Raw genomic sequence first — 26,052 nt, 5'->3', positions numbered from 1 at the left:
GGAAACATGAAATGTATAAGAGAAGGAACTGGACACAACATGAGAAAAGCATAGAGTTGTCAAAGCTGCACCTGTTACAAAAATTATCAATAATATCTTTTGTTAAGACTATAATAAAAGTATATTATATGAAGAAATTGTGCAGAGCAGGAAAAGAGTCAGATGTCTGAGGGATGCAGGACAGGGGACATCCAGTTCCATCTGATGGATTTATTGCTTAAATGAAAAGTTCAGAAAGATCAAGCTGCAGAAGACCAACACTTACTGACAACATTCAAGTCCATCTTTTTAAAGTAGCACAGCTCAGGCACTTGGGGACAGTGTGATGCTGTCCTCTGAACTCCATTCAAGCACCAGCTGTCCCCTCTTCTGCTGTTTCTCAAGATTTTCAGTTCATTCTTGCAGAAAATCTGCTCTGAATTTATATCCTTCCTTTATAGCGTTTGGGACACCCAGGATATTCTAACCATTGTACTGTTACTCAGTTGTTGTTTTTTTATTAATGCTGAAATAAAGCAAAATTAGAAGTAGCTCATCAAGTAGCTTTTTAAAATGTACTTATTTGCCAAAATAAAGTGCACACACAAGGAAAAGGACCATGAAGGCATGTGTTGGTGGTGGCGAACCCTCCTTTTCTTTCTTTCTGAACTGTAGTCTTAAGGCCAGTGGTATTTAATGTTTATGGGCAGCCAATAAAATCTGTACTCTGCCACAGATGTTATTGAAAACAAAGTGGCATACACTGTGCCAGTTAAAACATGTACAGATTTCAATAAATGCTCACTCTAGCTATACAAAAAATGCATGTGGATTGTGGATTAATTTGAAATGATGAGCCATGGACTCATTTCTGAACATTGCTTTTCTGTTTCTGAGGCTTCATCCCTGTCCCAAGAAACTCACCCACCTTCCATGAAGTGAGTGCACCTGTTCATTGTTTGCAGTTAACCCTTGATCTTCAATCCAGGTACTCAAAAAGCCACTGTTAACTTTTTTTTTTTCCATGATTTTTACAATCTATTCATGTGTAAAATAAATGTATTGGTTACAAATCAGATTCATTTTCCATTAAAGTCAAATCTAGAATACATAATTGAATACAAAGTCAGCATATTTCATTTTCCACCTATTTCATTTATTATTGAGCAGAGCCTGTATTGTGATCTGTAAGGACTTGTAGCCACAATCATCATAATTTAAAAATCAGTTATAATTTTTGTGCATTTTCCAATAGTCAAGTAAAGTCAGTACAGAAAGCACCACAAATTAATAGTCACTGTTTATTTTAACACAACTATTTCTTTAATCAGCTACAAAGAATCATTAATTACATGAGGTAAACATTAATATAAATACAGCAACAGGGATACATCAGTGTGTTAAATGATTGCTCAGTAAAAATAGTTGGTGTCGTTGTGTGAGAAGGCCGACGCGTTGAAGGCGATGTACTGTAACTGGAAGCCTCCGGCGGTGACGGAGGCGTCGGACAGGAACTTCAGCGTCATCACATTTCCTGCAGGAGGGAAACAAAGCAGGAAAGTCACATTGTTTGTTACGTTCAATTATTTGCAGCTTTATTGTCATCTGTTTTGGCCGTCCCCTGATTCATCAGTGCCATTAAGTTTCATCATTTTAAGAAAAAACAAACAAACATATAAACCCAATGTTGATTTGATCTCAGTTATAATGTTTGTGAATGAGCGCCTTTAGTTGAGTAGTAGACAGACACAGATCTAGGTGACATTTTTTCTGACATCTACAGTATTTGTACAGAAGCATGGTAGTAATAGTGTAATCACTGAAAAGTACTAAGAATACAGCAACCCACCTGTACTGATGATATCGTCTGGTAAATAATCACCACAGAACCTGCAAACAGAGATTCACAGGGGAATGATGAGGGTTCAAATCGATTATTTATCCCTAATTATTTTCCCTATGGAAGGGGCTTGATGAGCTTACACAATTCTGTTCTATTCTATACTGGGTGTGCAGCTGTGACGCAATTTTCCCAGTAACCACAACTGGGATGATGTCCGAATATAACCAGAATAGTAAGAGGGAAATCGTTAAAAATAATTGTGGTTATGTGGGTGTAGGTCAGCTGAGAAAGTAATAAGCGAAAGTTTTGACAGAGTTGACCTGGCTCCAAATTGTTGCAGTAACACAGGAAATGATCTTGTTGCAGCTTGAGAAGAGTCAGTTGAGTTAAATAAGCAATAAATTCATTTAGAAAAGCACCTGCTCCTGCTGTTTTTTGGTGCTGTGTTTGCTTAAGCCAGCTAAATTTATTGCCGCACCTGGCCACACTCAGGTACCCGCCCCATGCCCATCCACCAGACTGCATGAAGGCCCTTTTCTTAAACTAGCAGTCACAGTCCACTGCAACAATTAAACAAATGCATAACCTAATAGCAGAATAGTCAGTATTAACACTGGACACATTAAGGACAATCGTTTTACGCTCCTGTTCATCTTGGCATCACAATGAAGGAGACAAGATCTGTCACCCCTCATTTGGACTGAGAATTTACTTCACACTCTAGAGGACAAATGAGCGGTGAGCAGCGACCCTCACCTCCCAACGAAGCCTGAGATATCGTCGTAGCTGTCGAACACCTCCAGGTAGTCGGACATGCACACCCCGTCATCCTCCACGTCAAACTCAAGGAAGTGGAGGCGGACCCTCTGGCCGTAGCGAACACGGATGTGCCAGTAGCAGATCTGCTCGTTCTGGTACTCCTCGGGGAAACCAGGGGACTGAATGATCTTCTCCTGGTTTGTCAGCACCCCGCCGCACTCCTTGGCTGTGGGACACATGGGTGACAGCACGTGATTGGTCTTTTCAAATACATGTGCTAAAGGAACACACAGACGTCTGTGGCGATTGGTCCAGTGTTGAATTTTGGTGTTAAGCGACGAGAAAATAGGTACAAAAATCATGCATGTTGATAAATTGTTTGGGGTAGAGCACAGAGGGGCAGAGGCTGTTTCCCTGCTACACCAACAACATTTGTGTTGGTGCCAGACTGTAAGCTGTGTTTACAAAGACGTTTTCAGCTGAGGTTTCAAGCTATTTGTCCTTAATAATACAGCTGATTGTGCAGGTCTTGGAATTAAACCTCAATTGCATGAACAATTACTGAAACATGATCAAATGCTTTTGTTTGTTATTGTTTTTATTACTTAAAATTGCTTCAATGATGGAATTATTTGAACTTTTTGTTTTAAAGGGGGGAATCATAGGGGCCATATAGCAACAATGTGCAATCGTGGAATGTACCATAAAATCAAATTTAACTTTTAAAACATCCTTTTATTGAAAACAAGACTAAACAAATCCAGCTTGTACTTAGTGAAATGTAAATACCAATACCTATACAGTTAAATTAATGCAGTTTAAATTGTTACTTTGAATGTAGGGTAAGGTAGTCAACCTAACCCTAAGCCCCCCACTGACCACCAGCCAGTAAGCCAGTCAGTCAGCCAGCCAGCCAGCCTCCTTCCTGGCCATCTCTCCTCTGGCCTCACTTCATTTTAATAGGTTTATTATTGCAACACAGGAAACCATTTGGAAACAGGTTTGTGTTGTGTCTTTGGTGAACATTTATAATTACAGTTATACATCACTATCTATCTATCGGCCAGTCCTGGTAATTTTAGGTCACCTTTTTTATGTCAGTGGGAATTTGCAGAAAACTGATTTTTGTAATCACAGATTTTGCCACAAATTAGGATTTTTTTCCTGGGATGTGTTCCTGTTCCCATTTCCATTAGAAGAGACACTGATGGGCAGTGGGAGTCTGTGTACAGCTAAAATAACTGTGGACTTGATGAACATGTAGTTGCTCACTTGAAACAGCACCAAAAATCAATCTGGGTATTGTATTGCATTTTTTATTACTAAACTTCTTACATTGCTGGTCACCTTAAAGGGATAGTTCACCCATTTAGATATCATTTATCTTGCCCATTTCTTTGAGTGGTTATTTTTAAGAATTTTAGCCGGGGTGAAGTCCACCTCAACGGCAGAAGATAAACAGCATTTGGAGCATCCAGCACTCAGTAACAATAAATGGAAGATAGCATCACTACTGTCCTACGTAACAGCTAGGTGGTCAGTGAAGTAATGTCAAGATTTTCAAAGTGGGTGAACTATTCCTTTAAATCACTCAACACTGTGTGTGCTAAAGAGTTAGCATGAAGTACTGGACATAATGATCTACCAGGGACACATGGATTATAGTTGCATCCATATTGTCATCATTTAACAAGTAAATTTGATAGTTGGCCCAACTCCTGGAGACTCACTGCATGCCTCTAATCAGCTAGTGGTATTCTGAATCTGCTGACAATATGTTCAGATTTTAAAGTGGGGTATTTCAGCTTTGGGGCTTTCTTTTGCATTTGAGCTCGGAACGAAATCAGAGTTATAGAAAGAAAATGTTTTTGTTGAGTGAAGGAAATCAGCAACATATGTTGAGACTGTGTACAGTGACAACAAAAGCCTTTTCCTCTGGATGGATGCTGGGGCGATATGCAATTAATAAAATAAAAAAAAAAACAGCATTATTTTCAAATGTAGATTATTCAAACCATATGATAATCTTGCATCAAACACTGGGTTAAGTTTTAGCCAGTTTTTCTCATTCAGATAATGAGACAGCCTCCAGAGATATAGGATTGAGTGAATTACTCAATAAACAATGAACGCTTGAGGATCAGAGGAAAAAAACTAATTGATTAATGACATTCATGTGCATGAGAGGATGTTTTCTTTTTGCAAAATCCTTATTTTTATTTATTTTTTTTTTTTCAGGAGTTGAGTTGAATTGCATTTTTGCTGCTTTACAAGATTTTGTTTCACACCGCACTCAATGGCCTTGTGGGTCAGTCGCACTTTACTGCAACCTTTCCTGGCTCAGCAGGACGGAAATGGCAAGAACAGATAAATTTGGAGCCGCTCCTAAAACATTACCAAACCTCTTAAAAGTTTCACAGCCGGTTTGGTTGGATGCTGATTTGCAAAACATCGCTTTGGAAGGCTTTTCATATAAATCTGAAAGGGCGGAAATGTAAATATGCTTTAGCTTGGAATGAATCTGGTATCAAAGAGGGGGGGCAGATGGTGAAATCACAGTAAGTCAGCGCTCACTCACAGGCCAGCTTGTGTTTTAGTTATCAGTTGCCCAGATACTCCCCCGGGCTCTTCCTCACTGACGTCTTATCCAGGCTAGTCCCCCTCACGTCCTTCACGTTTATTCTTGGTGTGAGGATGATAACTCACAGGGTGGGACTGAGATTGTGGTTTTGAATCTGCACAGTAAAAAGTCCTGTTTCCTAATGTGGTTATTTCCTGTATTGGTCACTTCCAAAAAAAACAAAAAAAAACAAAACCCTTTCCATTTCATCTTTGACCTTTAACTTGAAGCAGTGGTGATGAATAAATCCCTAGAAGGTTAGTGAAACTACAAACTTCCTCAGCTAAACCTATGCCCCCCTAACCTCACTCTCTGGGACTTACGTCTTTGTCTCTGTGACTTAACCACAGCCTCGTAGTCATCACACACACTCATGGACCATTAAAACCACCACCCATAATTGCTTAAGTCACCATTCATCACAATGTGTAATGCATGTACTCACAGTCTGGGTTGTAGCAGTACACATCCCATCTCTCACTTTTGTTCAGCCTGTAGCCATAGTCGATAATGCCCACTTTCCCAAAACCGCAGTTGGCGCCAGCTTTGACGATGGGGTAGCCGACGCGCCCTTTGTCAAACCATCCCGCTGCGCACACATGGAAACCTGAGCAAGAGCGCAAAAATGCTTAAGTTAAAGCAAGAAAATTTGGTACATTTTGTGCAACAATGAGCGTTACAAGTCAATGATAAAGCCGTCCTGAGAGAAGCAACCGCAGAAACCCCGTTCAGCTCTGTCAACAGGGAAGCTACAAATTCAAATGGCAGTGGAAGGGCCTTCTGGCGACCGTTACGGGAATTTTGTTTCACGGATAGGATGGGGATATTTACATTGGGGAGGGTGAAACAGGCTGGATAAATGAACTTCTGTGTGCCTGAGTGCCTGAAGTTACAATCAGCAGACCACAGCTAAAACAGCTGAGATAAAAGAGAGACCTCCAAGGAAGTGTGCCATGGGGAAACTCAGCTCTAACCGCTGACAAGGGGGTGGGTCTTAGCATCGGAGCTTGTGACCGGACTCTACGCCATGGGAACAGTAATATTACCCACCCAAGAAGGTGTTAAGAGACTTTTACTGTACTGGTGGGACTGCTTAACATTTGACATGGAGTAATGCAGCAGCAAATGGCCAGGCACTTGTGGAAAGAAGTACTTCACTCCCTGCCTCCCAATAACCTTTACCCTCTGAACATGAGGCCCTTTCCGCACTTTAAAAGCATTCCAATGGGTGGTTAAAATGTGTATTCTTAATAAAGCTATTTTCTGAATCCATGAGGGGCAAGGGCACCGCCGTACCACTCTAGAGAAGAAAGCTGGGGAAGTGAGACCCGAAATTTGAGTCATTTCATGGGAGAAAGGCAAAAGTAAACACATCTCTTCCTGACTTTACTTGACCAAATGGGTGGACAATGTAAACTACTTGTTATGTGCTTAGATCAGCTGGGGAAGCATTAATCAGTGGGTCACATAGCACTCCATGACTGCTAGGGAACAACTTTAGGCAAGACTCGTGTGAGCTGAAATGCCTTTCTTAGAGTGAATTTTCTTTTACATGAACTCTGTACATATGTGTATGGAAAGGTAATAGGCCCATTACAAAAAAGGCCATTTTTGAATATAGTCAAAATGTCATAAAATTTTCAAAAACCATCCATACTCTGAATAAATAAATACATTTTGACTTTATTCCAAAACAGTTTAGTCTCAAAATTCTGACTGTAATCTTGACATTTTGACTTTATTCTCTATGTACATTGTGTGTTTATTACTCTTATGCGTATTGTGCATTTAAGTACGTTTGTAGGTGCAGACCTATTTGACGAGCCGCCTCCAGTTGTTCGTAAGTGGCCAGTTTTCCTCCTTCGTACTTGCAGACAGCTTTGGCCTCTTTATAAGTCAGCTGGTACCTCCCTTTACGCGATTCCCTGTGGTAAACTCCAGCTGCTTGCTCTGTCCAGGAGAGACAACAAAAACACTCCTCAGTCAACAGTGCTATCACTGCCTGGAACCAAGAGAAAAATGTTAGTCTGCCAATGCCTGTGTGGTACCCAATGTGCATCAGCCACAAAGATTTGCATCTCGGCAACCTGATACACATTTAAAGGATTTCCTTTCATTTTACAAGCTTCAGGGAACACTTCCAAGGGACCAAAGGCAAGCAAGTGAGAATGTGTTCAGTGTGGAACTCGAGGTTGAACTGAGTCAAACATAAAACACAGGAGAGACGTCTGTCAGCCAGCATATTGTGTTTTGAGGGGGAAGGCTGGTTAACTGTTTGACACTGCTCTCCATTTTGGGAGCTTGGCAGCTCTTGGTCACATCTCTGGCCTTCTCGACGGGGAGTCTTCTGCTGATCCTGTTTGGGTATTACGCATGCATGACTCTGCAAGACTGGACTGAGAACACTCTAAATTAGCCTCAAGTCAATATTTTGATCTTTGTAACCTTTCCCTTTGAAGTGTTTTTACACTCATTAAACCCTAATGTTGTTGTGCGCCTCCCAACTGCAAAAAACAACCTCCATTTCAATCTATCGCTCCGGACTGGTATGCATTCTGTTCCAATCCATATCATAAGTGCTCACACCAATTAGGTCCTGCAACAATGATCCAAACCAGTTTCAAAAGCGTAGAAGAAAATTGCTGAATCAAGAGTAACACACAGTCTGCCATACCTCCGTTTTGGCCAACATTAAAGAGAAAATATGTACTAGAGGAGGGAACATTGGCATGTTACAGTATATATGAAGCACACTGTTTATGTGTGCCAGGGACATAAACAGGCAAGCCAAGCTCATTAACAGTATGAAATACTACTGAAATAAACTTCAACACATTTGGCTTCACTCTAACCTCGTAAAAATACCAAGGGTGGGTTAAAGTGAGTTTCAAAGGTGCATGCTATGGGGAGAGGAAAGACAAATAGCAATTAGACAAGTCTGAGTTATGGTTCAATAGAAATAAATAGGACAGCTAGCACTGCACCTTTCTTTAATCTTACCCACTAAGTTGACATTTGAAACCAGAGTAGCTGTCACATTTCCACAGGCACAGCTAGGAAACAGATATCTTGTCTTTTGACTGTGGTCTGTTTGGCTGTTTGCTCCGTGTTTTGTTTGCAAAGGCAAAAATGAAGTCACTCCTGGTGTTTACATGCTGGCCTCATGCAGCACCCAGTCAGGTCATAAACATGTATCCTGCTCCTGCTGCAGGGAGAGCTGCACTGTGCTGCTGCTGCCGGTCTGAGCCCCTGCTTCAACTCATTCATCACACTGTGAGTCTCTATTCTGCAGGACTTCACAAACAAAACGAAGTTAAACTTGGCCTATATAACAGATGAGGAGCGCCTGATTACATGTGCGGAGATCAACAGCAGCAATCAACTTTAATGTGTTTCAGTCACAGTAAAATACACAGCAGTCAGATTATATAGGCTATGAATTAAAAAAAAAAAAAAAAAACACGACTGTCAATGGAAGCCTGTTGAAAACAAAAGGGTATTTAGAGTGTCAGAGACATTACTTTAAAGTTCTTGAAATAATCCATGATACTGGTAATACGTGAGATTTATGACAATCAAACTGCATTGTTAAGTATCTGAATTAGAATAAACTGTCAAATAAATTAATTACAGATGTAAGTAAACTGAGCACTCTCCTGTAGCCTGCTACTGAAAGGATCCTTCCCAGTCCCGTTTCTTTACAACTTCATAAAGTGCCAAGAAATTATTGGCGCATTTTCTGCTATCAAATCCCTTAAACAAGACTGAAAACATGACTAAAGCAGAAAGCAGACGGTGAAGCTGTAGGTTTCAGAAAGAGAGACAGCAAAGTTATTGTCTGAGCGGCAACATTTTTCAGCAACAACAACGGCGACAACTCACCCAGCCATATTGAATTATGAAATATTCCATTTTTGTAGCTCCACGCTTGCGCCTCTTTCAGCAGGAATCCAATTGCGCAAAGGACAGCGAATACGCGCATCCTGCAGTCGTCAGTGCGCAGCGCCTCTCCAACCAGATGTTACCAGGCGCTTGATCCGCAGTGAGCGCTACTGATCCGCTGGTGGCCTTTTATACCGGCTGCTGTGGCTCTGCCGCTCCCCGGAGCCCAGTAAGCGGCGTTACTCAACACTGGGAATCACCACCGGGGGGCCGGTGTTTCCTAGTAAAAGGGAATCGTGCCAAACACGCTGCAGGAGGTTTTTCCAGATGTTGAAGTGTCTCCCACCGCTTGAATTATGCTGTACCGTGCCATGAACACATTCGGAGCTGAAATGCGCTGTCATAGGCCATATATCAAGTAAAGAGTTGCTGTTTGTTGAGGCTGTTCCAGTAAAATGAGGAATAGTGACAGAATGAACACTAACTGACTGGATGACTCTGCAAAAAGTTATATTTGACAGAAAAAAATCGATTCAGATTGAGGTTTTTGGACTATTTCTTATAATATATGATAACACTTATATGAGGAAGTTTGGAAATCCTCATATATGTTTCATCTGTCATAAAGCCAATAATGGGGATATACCCTCAAAAATAGAATAAATTTAAACATGAGTCCATCAGAATTTATGTTAACCTTTAGTATATAGCAGTTTAGGTTATCCACATTTAACCACCATGTACACTACATTATTTCAACTTTTCTCAACATCCCTCAAAATCACAGGTAAATATGAACACACACGTGTATTGAGGCCGTTGAGTAAAACTGTCCTGAATTGGTTCCAGATCTGGCAGGAAATGAGCTGTACCTTCTTAATTCTCAGAGCGCCTCTCCCATTTAAAGCCACACATGGAAACTCTGTCTCAGACGCAGTAATTGTCATATATATTACAGTTGCATTTTAATAGGATATTCATCATCATTTCCATGTGTCCAGCAGCTACAGTAGGGCATAATTGCTCACAGCTTTGAGTGAGTGGGCTATATGATAAAGAAAGAACAACAGATGCCCGGTAAATTATTCATCCTGCTGACATCGTGTCTGTCAGTAAAAAATGTCAAGACCAGGAGAAATGTGGAAACAAACAGGGAAGGACAATGTGAAGTGGACAGAGCTCAGTTGTTTCTTGACTTCATCACTGATACAACCCAAATCCAACAGCTGTATAGCTGCTTATTGCACCTCTGGGTATTTTTTTTTTTCACCCTTTCTGACCTGAAGTTTGACGCTTCCTGTTTTAATGTTTAGGTCATGACAAAAGGAAAACTTGACGTTGGGGTCAAAAAAGTACAAGAAAGATATTTGTATTGTCAGCTGAGGTTTACAAACCTCATATATCTATATCTATATCTATCTATCTATCTATCTATCTATCTATCTATCTATCTATCTATATCTATATATTTATTTATATAGGCGTAGATGTTGATTGTATTGTAGCACAGTTTAAATTAGAAGTAACCTCTCTAACCCTTGCTTTTATGCTCCACCCAAACCTTCCTGGGCTGGGTTAGTTTAATTCAGTTTTGGTTGTGAAACCAATGCGTTTGAACATATTGAAATTCATCTTCAGCACCAACCTCTGGAAACCTTCCCTGAGCAGCACAAGAGAGCACATGGTCAGTAATTACAACACCGCAATTACATCCTGCCCACACATGTCAAACATGTTTCTGGGGCTGCGCTCGTTTTACTGTCCAGGTCCTCTCAGGCCATGTGTGGCCACTGGGACGTAAGTCAAACTCCACATGGACATCAAACACAACAGGCACAGATGGAGAGTAGAGGATGGAGGGAAGGATGGAGGCATGGATGGAGGGAGGGATACAGAGGGATAATGGTGTCTTTGTTCCTGGGACTGTTTTTGCTGTATTGCCTACTGGCTGCCACTTCCATGACTTAACATCCTGCTGCTGACACGGGCCAAACTGGAGGTGGTAGCCTTCCTCTCCCTTTTGGTCTGTGTATGACACACTTACACATATATGCACACACACACACACACACACACACACACACACACACACACACACACACTCTTCCTCATGTTTTACAGCAGGTCTCCCTGGCAAATAAGCTGGCACCACAAGAGATAATCATATAAAAATGAAGCTCATGCCAAGCTGGCTATAAGTGCTCTCTGTTATCAAGCCATTTGGCATTATGTTTATTATTAATATTGTTATTCATGGTAGCAGTATCAGCAGTGGTGGTAGTTGAAGAGTAGCAGCAATAAGAGTAATATTTGTAATAGCTGTCGTATTAAAAGATGTCCTATTACCTATTTACAGTACCATGACTATGACTGTCAGTAGATGATCGATAATAAATTATGCATACTGTTTGCTCTCCACCCCAAAGTGACAACATGCATACTCAGCTCATTGCTCCATTGCTTCATTTCTCCACTGTTGAGACTTTTTTAACTGTCCGTGACAGAAGAGCGTCATGCAGAGGGAAGTCATTTTCAATCCCAGGATTCTCTGGATGAACTATATCAATATATTTTCTCCTGTAATCACACACAGTGGCTATGGCATTGTTTTCCTGTGACATACAGCACAAACACAAAAGGGCTAACTATGCATTATAAGTAAACCTATATGGTGATACTGTGTTTTCTATGTTACAGACACCTACACATAGTTGAAACTATGATATCACAAGTCAGGATCAAAATGTAACTAACCCTAACCCTAACCCTAGAAAAAAAAAATCTATCAACTAGTACAACTTGAGTATCTACTGAGAGTTTATAAAGTGGTTTTATTTAGGAGATGAAGCACTTTGCAGTCACATTTAGGAGTTGTACTAACTCTTCTTAGTGTATCATGGTCATTTTCTGTGATCAGTGTCAGTGCAAGATTCAAATGATGTGTCTTCAGTCAGAGTGGTCAGTAAGACTTGAAGAAAGGGTTTCATTACTGTGGTGAATACTCAGCTCACACGGCAAAAATGTGATAATGATGTGCCCCACTATTGCTGAAAGTTGCACTGGGTGTAATTGTTTTCTCTGTGCAGTGCTGCTTGAAGTTTTGGGACTTTTTAGCCTGTTGGTGTTGCTATGGTGGACCAACGACTTTCATTTTATTGATTTTGGATATCAACATAAACATCCATCACTCCCCAAACGGTCATTATATTTGACCCAGCAGTGTCTCAGTTCTGGAGCTTGACGCTCAGGGCCCAGAGAGTGGCATCAAATTGAGCTGATGGAGACTAGGTGTGTGCAAAACCTGGAGGGCTGACAGACGATAGGCGGATGAGTGGTGCAGAGGGCGTGCAGGTGGGTGTGGCAGGTGCTTTGGAGAGCAGACAGGAGGATGTGGAGATATGGTGCCTGTGCAGGGACACACAGAGCAGGAGGAACTGGAGGTATTGCTGAGTCTATGACAGGTCTAAGAAGTGATGGATGATGTCACTATTGATTTCAACCATAGAGACACACACACTTGAGACGACAGTACATGTTGTGCTGCTGAGTGATACAGTATAGGATAATTGGACTTGGAGGAGGGTCATTCCATGTTATTTCACCAAATTTTCAGGACATCCCACGCACTTGGGTCTCAAAAAATTCTGAAAAATTCACCAGTTGTTCCTTATGTATCTAATAGGCACACTGTAAAATTTTAGTTTGCTCGGATGGATACTTTCTGAAATACGGACATTTTAGTGAGGGGAGTATGTGTCGATTTTGGTGTGATTTTGGCGTGTCCTTATTTTTCCTCCATTTTCAGGTGCCAATATCTCAGGAACTACACCACATAGGAAACTGAAATTTGGTACGGTAATACACCTGCACCTATTCTCTCAGGATATACAAAAATATCTGTCATACATCATAACTGGTAGGCATGCCAGCCCCTCAAAAATGGAAAAAAAAATTACACAGGTTTTGTGGTCGACCATGTTTGGGCCTTCAGAAAACAACTTTGTATTTGCTACAGCTTCTTGATGTTTTCAGAGCTTTGAGATACATACATGGACTGTTCAAAGCATTAACGTTTAGTAAGATATATGCATCGGTTTCTGGTTGGCAGCTTCTCCAAATCCCCAAAAAAGTTTTCATGTCACATTTTCATTGGCTCATAACTGCATGTGGGAATGTCTTAAAAAATCTGATTTTTGTTTTAATTTAAAGTTTAAAGCGTGCTCTTTCCTGGGATATAAAACATTTTTTCTTTATGCAAGTTTTTTTTTGTTATCCCAAACATGGGGCTATTTCACCACTCGCAAATATTGAAATTCCTCAATATTAGACCATTGTAGCTTGCGTTTGTGTCTTATATTCATTTATTGTTTGTTATTTGGTCATTATTAACCTAAAATACATTGGTGAAATGACATGGAATGACCCAGGAGCTTTTCAGCCTGGTGGAAGACCTCCTCTGCCTCTCAAAGCCTCCTTTTCTGTTGATGCCTGTATGAATTCAGTGGCGTCTCTCCTTGCTCCATATTTATACCAGAGGTCCTGATGAAGACACTCAGGATCCCAAGCCTTCACTTCCTCAGCAAAGTTGTTGCTCTGGTTGCTATTGAGGTTCTGTCAACTAAGGCTCAATAGAAAGTTGCCCAGTGGGCCAATGCATCCCTCTGGCTCTGTGATTGGTGCTGACCGGTGCTGACTGAGGCTGTAATCAAAACCAGCTTAGTTGAGTCCAAGTCCGTTTCACACCTAATCAAATTTGAGTCCATATCGTGTCCAAAGGGGACTGAGATGAGTCAAGACCAAGACCAAAGCAGATTGAGCCCAGTTCAAGACTAGGACCATAAAAACCATGTGCATCACCAAACAGTTTCTGTAGGTTGAGCACAGATTTACATTTATTTATTTATTTATTTATTTTAATGTTTTAAGCTGCACAGGAAAAGGTCATGTCAACATAGTGGCTGGGACAAAGACAAGTCTGAGTCAAGAGGTCAGTGATAAAGCGCTGGATCCATCCGGTCATGATACCGATCACATATATGGATGTTTTACGTGTTGGAGACTCCTTGTGTTCATAGCTTTAACTTTAAAATATATCAGGCTGGTTTGAGACATTGATACCTTCTTTTGTCATTTTCAGAGGTCATTTCTAAGACCAACATGTTTCTGGGAGAGCATGTGGAGAGCTGTTTGCTGCTGTTTCTCCTGTGATGGAGACATTGCATGAAGAAGCAGCTCTTTAATTGAATATACCAAGTTCAGTAGATCATTAGAAAACAAATCCAACAGCTTGTTCCACAGAATTTTGCTAATCAATCCAGAAACTGATTGCACCACTCATCTCCCAGAGGGGGACCTTTAACCAAATATTACATGTTGGGAAGTAATTCGCATCCATGAACTCAAGTCTGTGGAAACAGATGGATTGAATAAACAATTTCGACTTATTCTTGGCGAAACTGAAAAAGATTTTTCTTGTGTAAGCTAATATGACGCACTCAAGTTCTGAGTTATTACTTGGATGTATTTCTTCAAGGTGCATTGATGGGTGGTACTTATTGCAAATGGCTTACAATGCTGTTATTGATTTCGCTGATTGGTGTTATTGACAGTGTCAGTTGTATTCACTGATGCTATGGTCAGTTGACCTCATGTCAGGGGCTGAAGGTCTTTTTTGCTTAGGAAGGTTCCTGTCTGAGACAAAATGACAGCATTTACGAGGTAGCCATAATAAGAGCTGGTCGAATTCTCTAAATGTTAAGGAAAGGTGCTTCAGTGCTTCCTTTCCTATCTCCTTTAGCACAGGATACACTGGACTATGTTTTATGAGAGGAAAGGAGATAATGCCACAGCACAATTCCTTGCTCCAGAACCATTTGAAGTATTGCACCATTTCGCCATTCACATTTCAAGGTGTTTACTGAGTTTTGTGGTGGTTCTTAGGCTATTACATGCATAGACTCATCATCATCATAATCAGAGGATAATCATAACACAGAAGTCTGTCTCTCAAGAAAATGGATACAAGATGTTTTTGGCCAGTAGATGTGTTTGATTCAACGTGTCTGAAACTTGAGAATGATGATGTGTTTGTAAGCCTAACATGCTGCACGCTGCCTATTTTGCAGGAAATTAACAGAACAGTCATTAATTGGGCTTCGTGTTGATAAATACAGTATGATTGGAAAGGAGGGTGAGCATGAGCAACCATTCTTAATTTCACAGCCATTTCCTTTCAGTTTTGTGAGTGGCAGTCTATGTTCCTTTTTTTTTTATTTCAAGTCCAGCCTTGGTAATGAAGTAATATTTTCCACCATGTTGTCCATGTTTATGTAGCCTGCATGAAACAACACGATAAGAATGCACGGGGTGAAGTAGCTCAGATTAGCTTTTTGTTGTTCATTTTTGGAACATGGCAGTTTCACCAGTGCAAACCCACGTCAGTGACATAATTTTGTAGCCTACTGTAAGTGCAAATGGTTTCTCTTAGCATCTCTTAGCAATTCCCCTTCACTTCTTTCCTTGACCTCATGTCGTTTTCCATCAAGGTCGAGGAAAAGTCTCTGAGAGTTCACTCCCTGTGTGTGTGTGTGTGTGTGTGCGTTTCCGTGAGCTGGAGTGTGTGATTGTGTTCAGGTGTGCTGGAGTCAGGCTCCCCTGGTAGAAAAGCCAATCAGAATGTAGTCTCTGTTCACCTTCAGTGCCACTACGCTTCCAGGCATTTCTTAGTCTGCATCATTGTACCTGTTCCCTGCTCACTTTTCCTTTGTCCTCTGTGTTCCTGCAGTCCAGCCTGACTCCAGTCCACATCCCTGGATCCTCCTGTTCCTCATCAGCCTCGTCACCTCAGCCACGCCATCCACCATCCAAATCTGCTCAGCTTCCCTCGCCATCTCCCTCATCACCGATCCGTTATTGACTGAACTTGACTTATTTAATGTCAATTTGTTCTATATCTATCTTGTGTAAGCTAACATCAGGGGCTCTGGTTTTGAGATATTGTTGTTGCACTGATGAGATTTACTGCATATTATATTCATCATTGTTGCAGGGCTTACTGATCGATCTTTAATTGTAACCACGGTGTTAGTCAGTTGACCGATCCCTTGGGGAGGGGTTTTATTTATACTGGTAGTTCTTGTGTTACATAAGTGATTCTGATGAAGATGCACTTGGCCTTGAAACAACAATCTGCAAGAATTTGCTTGCCTTGTGATGTGTATGCGCCAGTGTTTCATTTCATTTAGCCTCTCTTGAGTTTACTTTGCTGATTGCACAGTGCCCCGCTCTGAGGGCAGCAGACTGGCCTGAAGATTTATAGGAACAGATTGAACAGATTTATAGGTTGGAGTTCTGAATGTGTGAATTTTCTTTACCTCTCTCTCACACACACACACACGACTGTCCACGCATTCAGATTTGAGGTACATTTCTATTGTGTGGCTGGTGCCACTTGATCATCTTATTAATTTGAAACAAAAGATTATTCTAGATCAGTATTTCCACCCCATAACAACCTTTGCACATGTGGTATGGACATATTGATCAAATCTACAGTCTTTGCGGTCATGAACAATATTGATGCCTCTCAGTCATTTCCTGTGATTTGATGTGGAAACATGTCATCTGCTGTTGTATTGATTCTACCTCAATGAGAAACCCAAGCCTCACTTACAACCTGCTTTCTCCTTGCATAGGCCTGATATAATTACCTGGACAGTTTCTACATCTCTATTATTCTCATCTCCTCATATCATACAACTGCTCACCGCTTAACAACAAAGAAGAATCAGCAGTCCAGCAGATATTTTCCACTGAAATGAGAGATGAAAAAGTCAGTCAGTTCACAGGCTTTACTGACAGGTTTCCATCCAGTAGATGGCAGCATAATACAAGATGCCAAAGGAGAATCTTTTTTTTACATGAATAACCACAAGTCAGCATATAGAGTACTGTTAATGAGTGGTGTTTTACTGTTTTTATTTGGACAACTCTATTTTAACTATTTTATCCAATCTGAAAGTACCAAAATAAGCTAACTCTTAAAAATATGATTTCAAACCGGTTAATGAAGGAGGCTACTCCACAAATGTCCTACAGGGGGAGCAACATTTCATTAACCAAAATTGTGCTTACTATGCCTACTGCCTGCATCTTGTATAAATGCCCGACTTAAACCTGCTTATTGCAAAGGCCTGGGCATGCATTGTCCTGCTGGCCGAGCGACTACCTCTCCTCTCAGGTTCTGCAGGGTGGTGAGACCTTGTGTTCATGAGTTTCCATCAGGACAGTATGCAACTCTGAATGAGGGCAATGACTCACAAAACCTCTAATGCTCTGAGGGATTTTTGGACTTAGGGTTAGGGTTTTTGATGACGGGAAATGATACCAATTACCGACACAAGCACAGCTTTCACTTTGAGAGCAGAGATTTGGCGTTGCCATAATTTTGTGTGTTTCCTGTGACTCACGATTTTCTTTGATGACACATTTTAGATAAGGTGCTGTTTTGATGGTTCAAGAGGTTATTTGAATCCAAGAGTCAAGTCAGATATTCATGCCTATGCAATGCATCCTGGCCTGGCCTAAAGCTATATGAGTATTATAAACATTGCACATGGGGGGAGGGCTACAAATGTGGCAGAGTTTCTCGGTAATGTTGCCGTATTTCACACTTAACCCAGCGCAGGTTGACAATACCAGCATTCACCAGTGGGAGATCAAAGGTCAAACAGCGTGACTTTCCAGCAGTGTTGTTTTCTATGGCTCACAGAGCTTTTGTGATGCATATGACCTAAATCAGCTGGCAGAGTGACAGCAGGGATGTGAGGGCAGTGAACTGCTCTGCCATATGTATGGAAGTGTGTGGATGCCAACAGAGTGGACTGGTGATGGGTGAGCTGACACACACATACACACACGGATTTGTGTGAAAACGTCCCATTCCCTGTATTGTCTCAGTATCCGGACTTGGGAACTGGGCCGTAGTTTACACAAAACATTTGCATGACAAAAAGAGGTTAATCTGCCATGGAAACCCAGTTGCAGCCTTTCTCTTCCACCCCCGCCCTCCCAAAGTTCGGTGTGAAGTGGCTGTCTGTGTTTACTGCCGAACTAACGCAGTCAACGCTCCATTTGTAAAGACCGTGCCATAAATTGGCTTGATAACATTGCTGACTGAGGCACTGACATGCAATGGGGCCTGACACTGTTTCCAATATGCATTTTAATTGTTGGACAACAATTTTTGCTCCTCAGAAGTGCATTATGGATCTTGAGGGGTGCTGGATCACTCAGCTTGGGCTTGACTTTAAAACTCAACAAAAATAAATAAAACCTGGTTTATTTATCCATCTTATTTAACAACCCACTGTTGCCACTGCTATCAGGTTATTGTAATAGAATAAAATGGAATGTCTTTATTGTCTCTGCACAAGTAGCCTATAGCAAGATTAAGTTTGCAGCTTCCAAATTGGATGCTATAAAAACAATAAATGTAAAAGCTAAAAAAAAATCAACAGTAATAAAAGATATAAAAAGGTTCAAATAGAATGTTAAACCAGATAAAAACTGCAATAGTCAAGCAATAAATGACAAACAGTATGAACAATGTGTACAGTATTAACAGCATGTGACAGTGTAAATAGTGTAAACAGTGTCCGGCAGAACTAAATAGTGTATACAGCTCAGACTCACAAGAGATTAATCCGAGCTAATCTGAGCTAAGAGATAATCTGAGCTATCTAATGTGTCACTATACAGTCTGTGAGGTCTCAAGTGATAGAATAGCACTGTATAGATTGTCTTTTGCTTTGCTGTGGTCCCACTAGTGCTGTGGTCAAACTGCCCATCAATCTCAATCTCACTTCACCTCCTGCTCCTACAGCACAGTACAGGAACATCATACAGCCACCTCCTTTTTTTTTTTTTTTCGTTTTTTTTTTTAAACTATATCTGTCCCAGAATTGGCAATAAAGCTGGATTTCCTCTGTGATCAATGGGCAGGAGATGGAAGACAACCAGGCTCATCGCCAAGTGCAAAATGCAAGACATTTCAATACATTACATCAGAGCATTACATCATCATTGTAAAAGGAGGGCATAAAAAAAAGAGAACAAGCAAACAAACACACAAACAAACAAACAAATAAGATGTACCCTACCTAATTATTACTGCATGACTGGTTTAATTAATCGCCATGCTTGTAATATGAAACTGGTAAACGCTGAACATTGTCTCACACTAGAGGTATTTTTTTTGTCAACAAATTAGTTGGATATCAACAAAAAAGGTGTTACGTAAAGTTTTTATCTGTCACTTCTCAGCTGAGTGCAGTGTAGGAGTTTGTGTTGTGTTGGTGATCAGTGGGAGTGGAGAGCGCTGTCAAGTGGAATTTCCCACAGAGGAGTGAAGCGGCTGCTGCAGCACTGTTAGCACTCCGCCATCTCCAAATGTGTCACTGGTGATTGCCAGTTATTGAATTTCCTCCACAAACAGCTAATGAGAGTGCGTGCATCCAGATGGCAAATTGCAAGAGGAGCAGCCTCAGCTTGCTCTCACCGCTTGAAGTCTTTAACTTCCTCCAGAGTGGTAGTCATCACGGTCAGACAGCTGAGGAGAAGTGAAAGAGAGAAATGACACTGCGTGGATTGTGAGTGTTGAAGCAATTTGTTGACAAAGATGGGAAAAGAATGACAAAAGTGCAGAGGAGGGCACAGGAAGGAAACCAAAGCAGGAATCGAAAAATGGATGCAGTGCATGCAGCGAGCACAGAAAACAGGATCTGGAAGGCTACGAGGAGAGGTCGGCCGAGCAGGAGCATGGAGGAAGCATGATCTCACCAGTCTGTCATTCAATTGCAGCATGCACAGAAACAAGTATGCAAGCACAAACACACACAACAGCTCCTATAGGCTCTCATACACACATTCAAAACATAAACTTCATTTTGGAACATTTTTCCAGCAGTGAAGCACAAAAGTCAGAAAAATGCTTTTATATTATACACATACAAATAGCTTCACTGCCTGTTTTGGTGGGGTTGATGATAAAAAAAAAAAATATATATATATATAACTATGGCTGTAAGTATTCAAGTTATTTAATGAATCAAGGTCTGTGCTTACAAACTGGTACATTTTATAGAGTATGATATATTGTATTTTCAAAAATACTAGTTATTAAATACCAACCCCCCCTTACGTCCCACCCATGAGATCTTGGAATGAAACCACCAACATGCATTTGTAGGACCTAGACTTGAACAGAGCCCAAGAAATTGTCAAAACAACCTGTTATTAAGTGATTCATGGCTTGACAAACGTCCATACAGGATTGGGAAGAAGAAAAAAAAAAAGCTGCCTCTGCAAATGGTAGAAGGGAATATTTAAGTGAACTCCCTGCCCTTTGGAAAGCTCCAAGAAACTCTCACACCTTTATGGACGTAAACAGGAATGTATACGTGTCTCTTTCAGTGTAAAGTTTAGTTAAGGTTTATTAATCACTGGTTAGTGTGTTTGGAAAATGTGTAACAAATTTCCTCAAACCACGCTATGCTCTGAGTCACTTTTCTTATTATTCTTGCATGGGCTCAGTGTTTTGGGCCAGACAGTGACAGCTATTTAACACATCGACTGTGTTAATGCAGGCCAAGCCTCGGCTCTGTGCACCATTGATTTGCCTTGATCATCAGGATTAAGCCTGCAGGGTTTATTTTCTGTGGTGTGCAACACATACACATCTCTGTTGACTCTCTCTTTTTAACACCAGCGAGCTGCGCCAAACTTTCCAAACCTGGTGACGTATCAAAAGACAGACACTGCATGTAATTACAGCTAGGTTGGTCTCTGTTTTGACTGCTCAAGGAATCAGACAGAAACCAGAGAGAGAGGATCAGCGATGGAGACAGGCAGACAGATCCAGAGACAAGACATCCAACATGCAATTCTCCCACCCACCCACCCACCCATCCATCAATCCATCCATCCCAGATGACTCCTGCGCTCCTCCCTGAAAGAAGTGACTTCACATGTGTGTAACTGTGCTGGCAGCACAGATTGCAGACTCTCCTGGGCAGGAGGGGGAAGGCGAGCCCACTCCAAAACACCAAGAGGCAGGGAGGGAGGGAGGGAGGGAGGGAGGGGGTGTGGGAGATTTATGAGCTCACCCCAGGCAGGAAAAACAGCCCTTCCAGTCTCATAGCTCCACATCACAGCGTTAGCTTCCCCTTGTCAGAGGCTGGTCTTACCTTCCAAACATAGCAGCTGGCTGCAGAGGAGTAACATGCTCAGCACTGCAAGTGGACAGAAATACACTCATAGTCATAGGAGTGTTAGTTTGTTTAACACTGAGGTGTGAGAACGTCTCACCCAGCCCCCAAGATGTTTTGGAGCAGGAGGGGAAAGAGGCAAACATCTTTTTCAATCAAAATATTATTTTTCAAAACTAAAATATTTGCATCCAATTATTATCAACTACATATGATAAGCAAAAAGTAAGAGATTTATATATCAAATTGACAAATTAATGATAAATTATGTTTAATTAATTAGACCTAGAAAAACAAATTATCAATCAGCCAAAAGTATAGGAAAAACCACCAGCACACCTTTATGTTGTATATTTGTTTCATTTCTCTTTTCTGCTTCTGCTTTATGTAATTCTACATTAGGTGTTATTTTCACAGACAATATGCAATTTCTCACTGACTGGTCTGCTATAAACAGATTGATTTAACATAATAAATCAGACAGTAGCTGAAAATATCCATGTGTCGACTCGGGTCAGATTGAGGTTAGCAAAAAAATAATCCGGCCCCTGTGAAGGTCTCATGAGGCCCACTGCCTGATATGAGCCTGACACCCCTGCTATAAAACTAAATACTGAATGAACTTAATTACTTTATCACTTGACCTTCAGAAATGGCTCTCTAATATCACACATGTTGACTTCATGTACTTTTTGGTGATGTTGGTGTTGTAGCACACGGTCCCTTAATCCAGTGGTAGAAGTGAATTACATTTACTCACTCTGCCGTAACTGAGTCGCTCTTTTGTGTCAGTAACTGTGACTTAAGTCCATTTTTGCTTGAATAGTGTCCTTCACTACATTTTAAATTGCATCCATCACAGAGAACTAATGATCAGTGACAGATTGTGGGACCTTTCAAAATAAAAGCTCAGTCAGCAAGGTATAAGAAGAGGAACCTGCCTCTACTTTGTTGATGCACTTTTTGTCATTTCCAAACTTCACAATAAAAGCTGCTGGATGAAAGTGAGGAACATTTAGACTCAACTTGCAAAAATGTGGAATAAGTGTGGAAAAAAACAGGAAAAATTTTGTGCAATGGCACTTTAAAAGAATGTCGTCTGAAGTTTCGTCTCTCCTCCTTTCCTAAAAGCATTGAAAAGATTAGAGCTAACACAGTTACTGTTTGGAAAAGGAACTCAGTAACTTACAGTGCATTTTAAACGAGACACTTTTTTACTTTTACCAAAGAAGGTTTTTACTGCAGTACTTCTACTTGATTAAAATATAGACTACTTCTACTTGAGTGGCACTTTGTAGTCCTCTCTCCACCACTGGGGGAAGTTGGTCAGTGCTGCCTTGACCCATGACCAAACTCCCTGCTGGGTTTTGTGATGTGATGTGGACACGTTTGGAAAACACATGCTTGTTTGGGCTAAGCCTGCCCTTTGCCACACCCTCTAAAGGCTAATTGGCCCAAATCACGTCTCCGCCGGTCCATGACCAACCTTTTCACCAAGTGTTGTGCAGATCTGTCCAGTACTTTTTCTGTTATCCTGCGGATGGACGGACAGGATGATCTCAAAACCCTCCCTGCCAACGTTTTCACTTTTTGGTGAAGGTAATTAAAGGGGCACTTTAGAAATCTGACGTTCCAGCTGCAAGTGAATGGGTTCATCATGGCCGATACAGTGGCTACTACATGGAGGTGTAAATTACAGTGTCAGGACACATCAGACCGCCCTTCCTGTCTGTGTAAACAAACATGTTGTTTGTGTGGCGCCGAGGGTTCCATGGCTGTTGGTGGAAAAAAGCCAATTATCTTAGATGTTTCATTATAATTTACAAATGTGGGTATTTATATATATATATACACACACAGCGTGGTATTTGTCAGGTGTAGGTCAGAAACAGAGCTCCAATTCATGCTACCTGTCCTTCCATTTTAAGACAATGCAGCTTTTAAACTTGCAGCGTATGACAAGTCCACACAAGACAGAGTCATTTGCGTTGACATAAATCAGTTTATTGTCCTTTTGCATATCTGCTCTGTGCGCAGTATTACATAAAGATGTAGGAGTGTGAGTCCGCTGGTGGGCGATGCAGCCATGGGAAAATGGTTGGCACTGTACAGGATGAATGCTGCACTGTCGCTTTATGGTTGAACGGAAAAAAGTTTGTGTGCCAGTGCATTTTTTTTTTTGATGCCATGCCAAGACGCACGGTTAAGCCAAGTACACACTCGGCAACTGAACAAGTTTTCATATTGCATTTGGCACCATATGTACATGTTTATACACACTCTTCATCTCACACTCTCTCTCACACACGCACACACACACTGCTGCATACTCACTTTCACTCACTCACACAAACTGCAAGTCTCCATCATTTTTTTTTAAAGACCATTACAAAAAAGGCCACATAGCACCCTCCCTACTCCAGACTGACCCGTCCTAATGGATTCTGAATCCCTGTCAAATCGCCCACTGCCATTTCCAGACCCCGCCTCTTCCTGTGGGAATGGTGAGTCGGATTTATGACCCGAGTTGAAGTTGTTCAGGTCTGTCCGCCCTTCCCAGAGCAGGCAGGGAGGACACCATGACACCGGGACCTTATTCTGGGTCATTTGCCCAATTCTAAATGAATTCAAGGCCATTACATATTTGCTCTCAAATGTGTGTACAGTCCAGGATGTGATCTACTGTATACTGACACAGATAATGACGCCAACAAATCTTGTCATCTGAATGCAAGGCAGGAACCACATTATGGCTTATACGGTATTTAATCTGTGAATTGATTTGCGATTGACAGGGATTGCTGACGGTGTCGAGGCTGCAGGTTTAAAGGACCATACAAATGTTTTTGTGCATTTTTACTACAAGGACTCTCATGGACCTTAAATTACCTCTGACCATTTCCAAAGCACACAATACTTTTTCAGACATTTGAACATTTTCTCCTACATTCCAGACAGTGATTTATTTCCATTCATTTCCCTATAGAGAGAAAATCAACTTGCAGAAACTAAGCATGCTTGAAATAGGTAATTATCACTGTGAATGTCCTACCTGGGATTATTTCTTGTCAGAGTGGCTTTATTGCTGTTTGATAATTAGCGTAACGCTGATATTTGTCTGAAATGCCTTATGGTGTGTTCAAATGCTGGTAGGAAGCTCTGACATCTGGGACTTCAAAGTTGGCTGGCAAACAGCACTGCATTCATGCTCTATTTGGTCAGAAAATCCCAAAACCCAGAAGATGAACAATAAGCCAGCACAGACACTGTGGATGTGCATTTTGCTTCCTCTTTTTTCATTAAAAAGTTAGAAGAGTCTGGCCAACTAACAAATAGGAAACTTTTCCAATTTATCCAACAGCAGGGGAATGCGCCACTCCTCTATGTCAATCTCAGAAATGCTTTCTATGTAAAGACACTCACACAGCAGAATGTACATCTCTGCATGAGAACAGTCTGTGGAAAAAAAAAAGATTGATTTACAAACTAATTACAGTCCACAACTTTTAATCCCAGGCTTAAATGTTTGCTGGTGCAGCAGCAGAGAATTTTAAGGTAGCGTCATCATCTCAATATTTGAATACTAAAAGAAGAGGAACTGTATTCACTACAAAAAAAAAAAAAACAAAAAAGGAAGGATGGTGTGCTTTGGAAAGTGGTCGGTAGTAATGCAGCTGTGTTGTAAATGGACTAAATCTTTCAGTAACATTTGCGTGATCCTTTAAAGTTGTTACCCTGCAACACAGAGTAAGAGAAGGGAGTGCAACTGGAGCGTACAACACACAAACACAACAAAAAGAGTGAAAATCCTTAAGAGACTGACTCCTAATATTCTCTGTGCAAAATGAGGGTAAGAAGTAAGTCTATTGCTCATTAAATGTTAGTAGTACCACAATGCCATCACAGCCACCTTCAAAAATATGTGCTTGTTTGTTTGTTTTTTTTTTTTATAACCTTGTGAATTTGAAACGATGCTGTATGAAGTTCCACTTGTTGAATGCGAAGTACTGTACGATGCATAGTTGGTAGTGAAAAAGGCATTTTCAAAATTTAAAAAAATATACATTACAATATAAGCCAATGCCTTGCCTATTCTGTACAATGAACGCGTACTGCTTTTTATGTGGTAGGAGTTATTTGTGTTTGTGAACAAGTTTGTGTGAGTTTGTTTCTCTTATACGACATCCAACTGGCTTATTACTATAGACAAACTCATTGCTAACTCTGCCCGCTCGCTCTCTAAACAAGCCCCGGGAGTCCACGCTTCGCTGCTCCTCCGCCGACTTCCACTGCAATCAGCAAACTACGCAGACTAAAACAGAAGTCACATCGCATCTCTGTGGTCGGCTGGCTTCTCCTCCCAGCAAGGAAAGAAAAAAAAAAATACATGAAGGCCACAAAATTTCCCTCGGACACAGTCTTGGTTCATTTCGCCTCTGTTATCAGTTGCGCCGAGGCTCGGGTGTGTTCAGTCAACTTTTCCACCGCGGCCTCGCCCCTCCTGGGTTCTGCTACTTGGACCGGTCCTGCCGTGCCCTGGGGAGAGGGATCAGTGCACCCCTCCGTTGTAGGACTTGCCGTACATGTTGAAGTCTGTCTCGACTGCGTGGGTAGAGATGGGGTGCTTGTACAGGGGGTTGGAGGCCTGGGATGCGAGAGAAAGTGAGAGAATATCAGACAGTGATCGTAATTTTTAGGTGGCA

General features: G+C 41.2%; 2 protein-coding genes across 2 annotated transcripts in view; both read right to left on the bottom strand.

Moving 5' to 3' along the window:
• Positions 1-1,316: 1,316 nt before the first annotated feature.
• Positions 1,317-9,222, bottom strand: tnfaip6 (tumor necrosis factor, alpha-induced protein 6). The gene is made up of 6 exons (XM_030081116.1): positions 9,084-9,222; positions 7,014-7,151; positions 5,647-5,808; positions 2,579-2,807; positions 1,829-1,869; positions 1,317-1,513 (listed from the first exon to the last, which is right to left on the bottom strand). Exons 1-6 carry the CDS (start codon positions 9,181-9,183, stop codon positions 1,392-1,394), a joined length of 792 nt encoding a protein of 263 aa, XP_029936976.1. The 5' UTR covers positions 9,184-9,222; the 3' UTR covers positions 1,317-1,391.
• A 14,115-nt stretch (positions 9,223-23,337) lies between these two features.
• The window catches only part of itgb5 (integrin, beta 5), a 50,033-nt gene continuing 47,318 nt past the window's right edge, over positions 23,338-26,052 (bottom strand). Inside the window, exon 16 of the mRNA XM_030080409.1 lies at positions 23,338-25,994. Coding sequence (XP_029936269.1) covers positions 25,899-25,994 — 96 coding nt within the window. The 3' untranslated portion in view covers positions 23,338-25,898. The remainder of the gene's footprint in view (positions 25,995-26,052) is intronic.

This window comes from Myripristis murdjan, chromosome 21 (genome assembly GCF_902150065.1).
Source record: "Myripristis murdjan chromosome 21, fMyrMur1.1, whole genome shotgun sequence".
Taxonomy (NCBI): Eukaryota; Metazoa; Chordata; class Actinopteri; order Holocentriformes; family Holocentridae; genus Myripristis; species Myripristis murdjan.
Note: the sequence above shows the minus strand (reverse complement) of the source record. Positions and strands in the feature narration are given on the sequence as shown.

Excerpts from the sequence above, each read along its gene's own strand:
- tnfaip6 (XM_030081116.1), bottom strand. The coding sequence starts at position 9,183 with ATGCGCGTATTCGCTGTCCTTTGCGCAATTGGATTCCTGCTGAAAGAG. Across the intron at positions 7,152-9,083 it reads TCATAATTCAATATGGCTGG|AGCAAGCAGCTGGAGTTTAC; the intron begins GTGAGTTGTCGC and ends TCTCCTGGACAG. Across the intron at positions 2,808-5,646 it reads GTACTGCTACAACCCAGACT|CCAAGGAGTGCGGCGGGGTG; the intron begins GTGAGTACATGC and ends TGTGTCCCACAG.